Below are 12253 nucleotides of genomic sequence, written 5' to 3' on the forward strand. Positions count from 1 at the left end.
GAGTTAATTGTAAAAGGCAATTATAATTAAAGTCCAGGGAACTTTTTGGAGTAAGCTCTAAGAAGAAAAAAAAATAAAGATATGTGCTGGGGCGGTGGGGTACATATTACTCAGAGAATAATACGCCTGCATGTCAGACAAATTACTAATTGTTTCATAAGTTGCACTTTGTTTGTTTGTCACCTGTAATGACTCTTCAGATGTCTGATTGTCATACAAGGCCATCGTCTAACCTCACCTCCCCCACGGCCGATCGTATGTGTGATGTTGGCTCACTTCCTCCAGGAGGGCCTTCTCTACACCTTCGTGTGACTTCTCAGAAAAAAACGTATTTGGCTGAAGGCGACAATGCAGCGCAGAATGAAGCAAACTCCTCGCAGCTGTCACCACGCAGGTATTTTTACTTTAACAGACCAGATTTTAAACGTGTAGCTGTATCTGTTCAAATGCAGTGTCATGTTATGTATAGACTTTTCATGAGCATTAGCATAAAGGATGTATATAAAAGCAATATCTTGTGTTAAGTGCATAATAATCAGCATTTTTTACAGACACAGTTCACATTATTTATTCCACCCGATCACCAAGATGTGGAATTGTCCTGGATGAATGTTCTGTGTCGGTTAGCCTCGTAGTGTTTTGTTCATACAGACAAGAGAGAATACCAGATCTCTGCTTGTCTGCTGCTTTCTAGACAATGTGTGAGTTCAGCCTCAGATGAGTGGGCAAGCCAGCTAAGTGTTAAATGTTCATCATTATCGGTCGTTGATTGTTCTGGTCTTTTTTGTGGTTCTTAATTTATAACTCAAATGTATTCAAAGAATTAAAGGTGAGAATCGATGAAAAGAAATACACAGTGATGGCAACAATCCACACTGAAGGGCCATCTGTTGGAATGACAAATGCAGGGTATTTTAGTACACCTTTGTGAGGTGGGGAGCCCTGTGAGCTAAATAAACCTTTGTGTTCTCCATTCTACAGTACATTAGCCTTGGAATCTAATTTGGTGTCCCAAAAGTGGACAGCCTGTTGTATTGTGCGTCACACACACCTTCTCCACTGTAAATGCGCAGTGAGATCAAATGGCAGATTTCAGTTCTTCTGTTTATTCGGATATGTAAAACAATAACAGCAATGAACTATTAAACTGCCGAATAAATGGCAGAGTTCACTGCGGCTGTCTCATGTTTGCACATTCTCCTTGTGTCGGTACGGCTTTTTCTTTGGAAGCTCTAGTCTTCCTCTTACAACTCAAAGTTGCGCACGTCAGATTTACCAGCAGCCCTAACTTACTGAAGGCCCAGTAGGATGTTGCATGTGTGAGGGTTTTGTGTGATGTGTTGGCTTTGCTGAAGTGTTGCTGTTGCCTGATCTTGGTGTCCTCCAATGCAAGGGTCTGCAAGGCAATGAACAGCCCAGGATGTGGCCTACATAACTTACACATACTCACACACACACACACACTCACACACATGCACACTCACACATACACTCGCCTTCACACCGAGCAAGTTTGGAATCACCAACCCACACAGCCAATCAACCTGACCAGCATGGATGTGGGAAGAAACCCACACTAAAGACCACCGAGGTGCAGGGAGAACATGCAGACTCTCTACAGCTCTGTCACTGCATAAGGTGGCTTCTAAAAGGGTATTCGTAACAAAGCATACATGAGAATTGTAAAAATAAGTATGCTGGTCTGTGAAACTTGCACTTTTTATATTCGTTTCCTTTCTGAAACAATTCATAAGAAATTGTGTTTGCAATTAGTACGGGAAATTCTGCACTCAGCTTCCCCCTCACAGTGTGGGTGGTCTTAAAATCCAAAACATTGGTAAAAGTTAACTCTTTCAAAAAAATATTGCTATCAATATATATCATCATTAATAAACACATAAAAAACATAAATACATTTAAACTATGAGCTAGGTTAGCAACTGCACATTTTAGAAAAATAAGGTTTCTGTGTGTTTGCAAAAGAGTAAGATTTAAAGAAAAGTAACGTAAACGGGAAAGCAACACGAATACTTATTATAAAAAAGAACATTACAAACAAATGGCAATAACAGTATAAGCAAACTTAATGCTTTTTGTTCTATCATTTTAACAGCATAATCTTATAAAATGTCAAATACAGAACATTTATGCTTGTTGTATATGTAACTACCATCGTTATTGAAGGTGACTTTTAAGATCAGGACACATTACAGTGCGGGTTAAGTGACTTAGTCACGGTCACACAGGCAAGAACAGAACTGGCAGCTTTGGTGTTTACAGTCCAGTGCCTATGCCAGCGGTGGGCATAGTCAAATGGAGGCAGCGGTGACTGTAGGTTTTTGTTCCAACCCAGTTGCTTAATTATTAATTTAATTAAACCAAATAGTGCATGATAAATTGAGGACTGCTGGTTTCCTTTGTCATTTGAATCTTATAGCTAGTAAGGAGCAATTAACAACCGAGAATACAGCTGTTTAAGCCTAAAATAAGCAATAAAGGTTCAAAATCCTAACGAGAGACAAAATTAAAATGAAGCAGAAGTGTTACTTGAGCAATAAGGGCTTCTTATTAAGCAATTGGGTTGGAACAAAAAACTGCAGCCACTGCGGCCCTCCAGGAACGACTTTACCCACCCCTGGCCTACGCCAAATACACCACACTGCCGGCTAAAGAATATTCTGGGATGTGGCCACTTTGTCTCATTATCTTACCCAGTGGGGACTGGACAGTCTAATGGTCTGGAATCCCTACAGATTTTATTTTTTTCTCCAGCCATCTGGAGTTTTTTTGTTTTTTCTGTCCACCCTGGCCATTGGACCTTACTCTTATTCTATGTTAATTAATGTTGACTTATTTTATTTTCTTACTGTGTCTTTTATTTTTTCTATTCTTCATTATGTAAAGCACTTTGAGCTACTTTTTGTATGAAAATGTGCTATAGAAATAAATGTTGTTGTTGTCTCGCATTGACATTTAAAGGGTCATAAGAATTCAATGACAAACAAAATAGTTTGATGATCTGATTAGTGGATTCATTTGATTTGTAATGACATTTTAACACCCTGAATCCAAGTCATATTAAAGTTTTAAAAATGAGCTAGCTGACAGTTTGAAATCAAAGTAATCAGCTCCAGGTCTGCAGTACATAATCTCATGCAAAATATTTTGTAATGCATGTAGCAATAAAATACATTACATTGGTCATTCCAACAGATGGTACCTCACAAACATCTGTAGCAGTACAATGCACTGCCTTTGTCATTCCAACAGATGGCACGTCACAAACATCTGTAGTACTAAAATTAACTGCATTTGTCAATCAAACAGATGGCACATCACAAAAATTAGCACTACTTTTACACATACCACACCAAAGGACATACAACAGAGGCCCCGCAACCTGACAGACACACAGACACTTGTCGTTTGATTAAGGTGGACAAGTTGATTTCCGTCCATCCGGCAGTTACTCCCTGTTGAACGCATTCAGCATTAATGTTTGCAGTGCAGTGTGCCCGTCTGGTTGCCATGCCTCTTTGTTATATGTCATTTGGTATGGGATTAATAAAGATGTGCTGATGTCTGTTATGTGCAAAATGTTGAATAATAAGGACACAGCAACCGGACGGAAGCATAGATTCACAGACACAGATTCATTTTTTATTAAGGTGGACGAGTCCATCCCAGCAGAAAATTTTACTTCTCAAAGGTTGATCTTTGATGGCTCATGAGACTTCACAGAGATTCTCATTCAGATTTAATTTAGGAATCAGCTTTGTCATAGGTATTTCTCCAAAAATTCCTTTGGAGAAATAGCTTTAGACCCAAAGGACACACAAGATTCGACAGAGATAAAAGTTGAGAATTTGGTTTGTAAAGCCAGGTATACTTTGTGACGTCTCTTTCTAGTCTTCCTTTGATCTCTTTCAAGACTTCATATTTTTTTATTTGTTATTGGGCTTACAACATTTGCAATATGATTGGTTGCATTTCTTTTGTTTTGCTAATTGGAGCCCAGACAGGTGAAGTGACTTGCTCACGGTCACACAGGTGTCAGTAGTGGGATCTTTATATACAACCTCAGGGTTTAAAGCCCAAAATCTTAACCACAATGCCACCCTTTTCTTCTACAATGAGTTTGATCAAATTGGAGCACAGTAATATACATTAGCGCAACTCATACTATTATTCAGAAGTGAGGACTACAGCTTTGTAATCCCAGTAAAGTGTTTCATTACCACAAACAACTGTCCACACATTTCACCAGATAGGACTGAACACGCCACATGGAAAATGTGAGGGGCTGTTATTTGACTTTGCTGAAACTCTAGAGGAGACTCTTGGGGGGGGGGGATTTTTCTTCAGGAGAACAATCTGAGATGCAGAAGACAAAAGACAACATCTCCGTTTCATTTCTTTCTGATCTCATTGTTGTCAGGAAGAAACTAATATGATATTAAGGAGATCTCATGTTTGTTCTTTCATTCCTATGGGATAGTCGGCAAGATTTGAACTTACTATATAACAGACAGCTATAACAGACCTTGTATATCATAAGCTTATTGACTTAGCCGTGACTGTTAGTTAAAGAAACGAGTGCTCATCTTTAAACTGACGTATTTAAATCAGAGTGCTAATCCTCTTCATGACGTCCGCTGTGAATTCTGCTTTACCTGCATAGCTTTGCTCTCTTCTTTGCGGTCAGCACTGTGTGATGTTGCAGCTATCAATATAAAGTGACACTGAAATTATATTTGTAGCAGTTACAGAATGTGTTGACCTTACATATGGTGGCAGTGCATTTGAAGACAACTGTCCTGCTTGGCATGTTAGCACGTCTCTGCAGTGGATTCAGAAAGTATTGAGACCCCACTTCATTGTGTTACAGATTTCATTTTAAAAAGATAAACTTGCCATTGTGGCTGTCAATCTGCACTATTAATTAATTAATTAAATTAATTTGGGATTAATAAAGTATCTATCTATCTATCTATCTATCTATCTATCTATCTATCTATCTATCTATCTATCTATCTATCTATCTATCTATTCAATCACCCTTAATGACAAAGTGAAAAAATGTTTTCAGAATGCTTTTGGAAATGTATTAAAACACCAAAACCTGAAATCTCTCATTCATAGAAGTTATCCATCCATCCATTATCCAACCCGCTATATCAGTGGTTCTCAAACTGTGGGGCAGGCCCCCCTAGGGAGGGCGCAAAGTAACAAAAAGTGGGGCGTGAAAATGTGAAAAAAAGAAAACAACAATCAAAAATATGAAAAATACATCTATTGAAGCCAAAACAAATTAACTTAAAGTACATTCTGATACTAGAAAAATAAATATAGAGTTAGATAAATGTCGATAAAAGATAAGTAGCTATAATAAAATATGCATCTATGATATATCATTAATTAAAAAAGAACAAATTGGTATTAGTGGGCTTCTTTCAAAAAAGCATTAGGGGTGGCGCGATTAAAACTGTAATGAAAACCCGGGTCGCAAATACGTAAAGGTTGAGAAATGCTGCGCTATATCCTAACTACAGGGTCATGGGGGTCTGCTGGAGCCAATCCCAGCCAACACAGGGTGCAAGGCAGGAAACAAACACCAGACAGGGTGCCACCCCACCACAGGGCGCACAGATACACACACACACACCAAGCACTAGGGACGATTTAGAATCGCCAAGTCACCTAACCTGCATGTCTTTGGACCGTGGGAGGAAACCGGAGCACCCGGAGGAAACCCACACAGACAACATGCAAACTCCACACAGGGAGGTCTCGGGAAGCAAACCCGGGTCTCCTAACTGTGAGGCAGCAGCGCTACCCACTGCGCCACTGTGCCACCCTCATAGAAGTCATTCAGATCCTTAATTCAGTACTTTGTACAAAGCAAGTACAGCTTTGAATCTTCTTGAGGGTCAGTCTGTACAAGCTTTGCACACCAAATCCATCAAATAGACAACCCCATAATAATCTGTACCTCCTACGAGATGACACAGATTTGATTTAGCTTGCTTCTAAAAACAGCCTCTTTCTACACATTCATTCTTTCATGCAAATTTTGCAAACTCACTCAGTCCAATACAGGGTGCTTATTTTTTTTTGTCCAATTCACCTTTTTGAGTCATTTTGATCTATAAGTGGAAAACCTGTAGGCAGCGGTGTTGTGGTCTTATTCTTAAATGAATGAGAATGGAACAAAAAAACAATCCAAGTGGGTTTTACGTTTTTAGTAACTGATCTGTTTTCCCTGGCCCTGTAATTTTACATTGCTGACCCTTTTCAGTGCAATGGGATCAAAGGCCTCATGCAATTCCTTGCCATCCGAGTTTGCGGATAAATCAAAAGAAACCTCCATGTGTTGCTTTTCATTTTCATTATTAGCATTAAAGACCTTTTATCTGTCTTCAACTTTGATTTTCGGTTGCTGATTAGTTTTGATTCTTCATACCAACCTATTTTCTGGCATTTAAGACTTCTGGCCTCCTCCATTATTCTAGTTAGCCGTTCCTTTTTCTTGGTGAATGTAACAATTATAGATCAGCTGTTGTTAACCAACATACTCACAGGTGCCAGGGTTTTCTTTTATTATTCTGTTACCTGGTGAAATAATTTCTGCTAACCCCATGTTGGTTGTGGTCACTTTGAGAAGTTTAGTTTTTACTGATCAGCCCTTCCTGACTTTCAAGCGATGATCCAACAGAGTAAGTCTCTTGCCATTTTTAAATGAATGATTTCAATGTATGTCAGACTTGGGGTCGAGTAGCTGCTTACCCAAATGCAAAGAAGATCCCATACAAATGGGCAGACAATCTTTAAATAACACAAAACAAATGAAATAAAACAAGTTACGAGAATGCAATAATAAAGATACAAGTCAAGTCAAGTCAAGTTGGAGAACATGCACTGGTACAGCGCATTGCCGTACCCACTACATGGCGAAACAACTCGGGATCCCGGTTGGCAATCCCCCCAGGCAGACACGCGGTTCAGTCCTGAAGTGACCCTCTATCTGCCGCTGCCAGGTATTACGTGGGTGACCCCTTGGTCTGGTCCAGCCACTTGGGTTCCCAACAATGAGGATCTTATGAGCTGGATCACCCTTGGTGAAATGCGCTACATGGCCATATTGCCATAACTGACGCTCCCTCACAATGCATGTCATGTGCCTCATTTGGGAGTCCATGAGCAACACAAAGTCAAACCACTGGGACCCAAGGATTTTCCAGAGAGTCACAGTACCAAAAGAGTCCAGTCTTCGTCTCAGGTTACTGGATAGCACCCATGTCTCGCAACCATATAGCAAGACAGGAAGCAACAGGTCTCTAAAGACTTGGACCTTCATCCTTTTGCATAGATATCGGGAGCGCCACACACCTCTTTCCAGAGACCTCATGACCCCCCATGCTCTCCCAATCCATCTACTGACTTCTTAGGAAGAGTCACCAGAGTCACATGAATGTCACTGCCAAGGTAAGTAAAGTTCTCAATGAGGTCAACACTCTCACCGCAGACAGACACACTGTTGATGGCCGTGCCCATGAGGTCATTTAAGGCCTGGATGTTGGTTTTTATCAGGACACTCGCAAGCCCAGACACTCAGACTCCTCACTCCATCTCTCGAGCGCCCCAATCAGAGCCTCCATTGATTCCGTGAAGATCACAGCATTGTCAGCAAAGTCAAGATCCGTGAACCTTTCTTCACCAACAGATGTCCCACATGAGTAAATAAACATAAATAAACATACAGATTCCAGTAATTTATAGAGGCCATCATTCTAAAGCTACACACTGCCCTTCATAATAAAACAAGACGACAGCTTAGCATACCCGTGGTTTACTGTATTAGGGCTTACTATGCCTTTGCAGGGCTATTGTTGAATGTCAAATCTCTCAAGATTGTTCAAGATTGTATTTTATGCTTATTATATTTGGATTGTATTGTCAATTGATATCTCTATTTTAATCCTTATACGCCTCTGCTGGGGGGCTTGTTTTGTTTTAGACGTGCTCTGTCCCTACGTATGTCAGAGGACTGGGACTTTGTGAAGTGGGGTCCAGCCTCATGTGGAGTGGCAAAATGGTGGGGCGGGGGGACTAGTTGGGGAGATAATGAGAGCAAGCTATTTCTAATCTATCCTTTTAATCCTTATAATTATAAGTGCCGATGAAGCATTAGGCTTCATGACAATAACTCCTGGGAAAAGTGGAAATTAAGGTCAAAGTTTGAAGCGGTCCGATGACGCAAAGATTCTTAACGTCGAAGAGACGCTGATTTATTTATTTTTTTGGTGGAAATTCCATTGATGCACGCATCCTTGGCCCGACCCACACACACTCACAAGCAGAGACAAAAAAGCAACCGATAATAAAACAATTAAAGAATGTATTTAAACATTAATAAATGAAATATAACTACATGTTAAATAATCCCACCCCAGTCCCCTTAAGGCGATGTACAATAAACACAAACAAACCACAACAATGAACACTCAAAACAATGTCTTTATACAGCCCAATACAGCAAATGCAGGTGAAATGGTATGAAGATGAGAATCCCGAGAACAACTTCCACAGAAAATGAATGAAACAGTCCTATCGGTAATTCTGAGCAGTGAGGGGTGAGATTTCCAGGAGCGCTCCTTTTATAGACGCACAACAATTAATTCACCACTATAACACAACAGGCAGGCACGAGACAGTCCATTCATCTGACGCGAAACGATTCAAGGGCACAATTGACTTTTTAGACGACGCGTTGGACAGGATACACAAAAACACCGATCTCCCGTTGCTCCATCAGGCCACCCTTCTAAACTTTCCCACAAGCCTCTTTCATCCCCAGCAGCCCCTACTTCCGTTCCCATCATCCTATGTGGGTAACCCCCTTGGACTGCTGGGAAGTGAAGTTCTCCCCATGGTAGCACTGCTACAAGCTTTCTTATCTTAAGTTAAGACTACAAAATGACAACAAAAGTTCAGAAGAAATATCTTTATGACCAAGCCGATAACTTTGTGAGCTGGAATGTTAAAGGGCTGAATCTTGAATTAAAGAGAAAGAAAGAATTCACAAACCTAACAGGTCTAAAGGCTAAAATAGTATTTTTTTTTATAAAATAAGACGAGAGCACCCCAAACTCAGAATGATTCTTCTTCGCCTTAACGTCATTCTCATATTGGGCCACCTCCACTTTTCTGGTTCCCAAGGTGTAGGTAAGACATTAATACATAACACAACATTATCAAGCCCTGTAATCCAGTTTAGAGTCACTGGGAGCCTGAATCTGTCCCATTAGCGCAGGCCACAAGAGAGGTGACAGTCTACTGCGGGTAAACTCAATCAAATGTTCCCAATGGGCAAACTTGGAATCGATACCCGGTCTAATGCACATATTATAGGGTAATGGATGGAAAACTGGGGTGCCTTTAGAAAAATTCAAATAGATATGGGGAATAAATATAAAAAAAAAAACTTAACACAGACAGCAAGGCTTGAATTCAGAATGCTGGAATCTGTGACTCATCAACTTCAACCACTTAACCCACCGTGCTGCCCACATGTCATTCCTCTGTAATTCTAAACTTATAAATTGTATTTCACAAGAAAGGTCTTGTATTTACATGTAGCCTTTGGAAAGACACATACAACATTGATGGAATTAGCCATTTTATTTCAGAAATGACCTATCATAGTTGGTACTCAAGTTTATTGAATCACAATCAGTAAGGGAGGATGTCAGGAAGCAAGCATAGATGTGGCACCCGTCTGTTGCTGGGCAAGCTCATTGAAACATCCACACTGGGCCAATATGGAATTACCACTCAGGACGCCTATAGGTTTTGCAAGGCAAATACTGTATATGCAAGTAAGCACAAGTCAAGAGTAAGAAGTGGGAAATGAGAGTGAATTTAGGAAGTAAACAGTAAAATGCCTTGAAACCTCAGCTGGCAAAAAATGAGTTGAAGCAAAAAACTTAAGGAAGCACCACTGGTATATTTAAGAGATTTTATTATTTTTTAAAAACAATCATGAAACTTCATGTGATATTAGGACCTAAGAATGAAACTGCAAAATGAGGGTGTGCTAAAATGTAGAGTCCTGCTCTCACTCATTGCCACATTGCTTTGTCTTATGGTGGCCCGCAATGCCAAACTTTATGGGACTTCCCTTCCAAACAAAAGAACTTTCAGACTTTAAATTGCTGCCTTTGTTATGAAAGACAGATGTGAAAAATGATATATTTATGAAATGAGGTGTAAATAAGAAGAGTTAATATGTTACTGACATGCAGTTTTACACACTGGAGGAAGTGTGAGAAGAACAACAATCATCAGCAGCAGCCTCAGCCGGCTGTATTCCATGGAGTCATATGTGGGACCTTAGATCCCAGACCACTAAATAGGCCATTTCATAGTTTATCAGCTTTTTAGAGATGAGGAAGGTGTTGCAGAACGTGGAAGGCATCATCAGTCCATTAGGTTCAGTTCCTCATTAATTTGCCTGGTTGCTCCATTAAGCTGCAGTGTGCAAATATTCTTCTCACCTGTACTTTTTGAGATCTGGAATAATTTCAATCCGTGTTCTCTCACAACATGATATCAATGTTAAGAATTTTTTAATGATGACATTCAGTCACATTTACTAAGGCTGAGGAAAAGAACATGCATTTTCTGACATCTGGACAACAAGATCAATGCTAAAGAACTTAATGGCCAACACCCATAACATTAACTGTGTGCAACAGAATATCAGTATTAATATTATAAAAAGGGTCTTCCACATGCAGAGCTGATGGTTGATTGCTTTTTGGTCCCTGCTGCTTATACAACAAAACTGCAGATACCATAGAATGCAATATTCTTTACCGTCTTGATGTCTGAATCTTGACATTTAATAAATTGTTAGTAAATTAAAAGTGAGATGTATGTTGTTTTTCTCTAAACCCAGAAGGCACTGATGAAACTTTACATCTGTGTTATACCTAATATTCATTTTTCTTGTTCTATAGCAAAAGGGACTACAAGGTTGGTGACATTTCTAGTCGCAACTGCCATTTGTCTTCTGGTGGCCTTATCATCTGCTGTCAAAGTCGTCTTTCTGATGGGTACGTCTTTACACATTTGAATTACACTAAATGAACTAATATACAGTCAATTTTCTGTGTTGCGTTTCTAATAAGTGATTCATTTTCACAGAATGTGTGCTCTGTGGGTTTTTTCTTTCATCAAAGAAGAGCTTTATATTGTAGACTCATTATTGTTAATGGCAGAACTTGCTGAAATGTTTTGGATTTGTTTTATGGGCCTCTGACTGTTGCCAATTTGCAATGCCTATTCAGTACTGATGTGGCTGAGCTGTTACCCATTAGGATTTACATTTTTGACAGTTGCCTAAATTAAAAGTTAAGTTGTGTCGATCAAACTACTTTATACTAGTCCAGAAGCCTCAGTTTGTATTAACACCATTACTTCAGACAACTTCAAATTAGAATGTGGTACTCGAGAAGGATGTCCCTTATCGCCTTTGTTCTTTGCAATTGCCATTGAACCATTGGCTGTATACTTTCGGAAAGCATCAGAGATAAAGAGGGATTCTCAGAGAAGGACTTGAACAGAAACTATCACTATATGCAGATGATACGGTACTGTATATATCGGACCCACAAAAAAACTCTGTGCCAGCAGTTCTAAAAGCATCAGCAGATTTTCAAAAGATATCTGGACTTAAAAGTCAAGTTGCATTATTCTGACAAACATTTTGTAGTTGACTTATATTTATTTCTATTTGTTCATAGCCAGGCAATGAAACTGTTCTAACAGCAGAAAGATGGAAACTGGGGCATCAGCGTACCCCTGAACACAAACACAGAGTGAGTCCCGGGTTCAGATGACAGAAGGTTTATTAAATTCACCCCCACAAAGTAACTAAAGCACTAAGACAGGTTGTCTCTCTCCACCAAACACAATTCCTCTCACCACCACACTTCCCTCCTCTAGTTGAGTGTTGCTTACGTCCTCCCAGCTCTGACTCACCTGGACGAGGGAGTGCGGTACCTTTTATTAAGGACCCGGGAGAAATTCCAGGGCCAGGGCGCCCGATGGAAGTACTTCTGGCTCATCCGGAAGTCCCACTTATTAGGGAGCTCATCTCCCTGCAGCACCCCCTTGTGGCACCTATGGTCCCCAGCAGAGCTGTATTGCTGGACTACATCTCCCAGCATTCCTTACTGGTTCCCAAATG

The 12253-nt window shown here is 40.0% G+C and overlaps 1 protein-coding gene across 1 annotated transcript in view; it reads left to right on the top strand.

Annotated features, from left to right (window-relative positions):
• Positions 1 to 316: 316 nt before the first annotated feature.
• The window catches only part of LOC120536684 (killer cell lectin-like receptor subfamily G member 1), a 47148-nt gene continuing 35211 nt past the window's right edge, over positions 317 to 12253 (top strand). The window contains exons 1-2 of the mRNA XM_039765123.1: positions 317 to 394; positions 11022 to 11117. Of these exons, the coding sequence (XP_039621057.1) occupies positions 349 to 394; positions 11022 to 11117 (142 nt within the window). The 5' untranslated portion in view covers positions 317 to 348. The remainder of the gene's footprint in view (positions 395 to 11021; positions 11118 to 12253) is intronic.

The sequence above is a fragment of the Polypterus senegalus genome, chromosome 10 (assembly GCF_016835505.1).
Source record: "Polypterus senegalus isolate Bchr_013 chromosome 10, ASM1683550v1, whole genome shotgun sequence".
Classification (NCBI taxonomy): Eukaryota; Metazoa; Chordata; class Cladistia; order Polypteriformes; family Polypteridae; genus Polypterus; species Polypterus senegalus.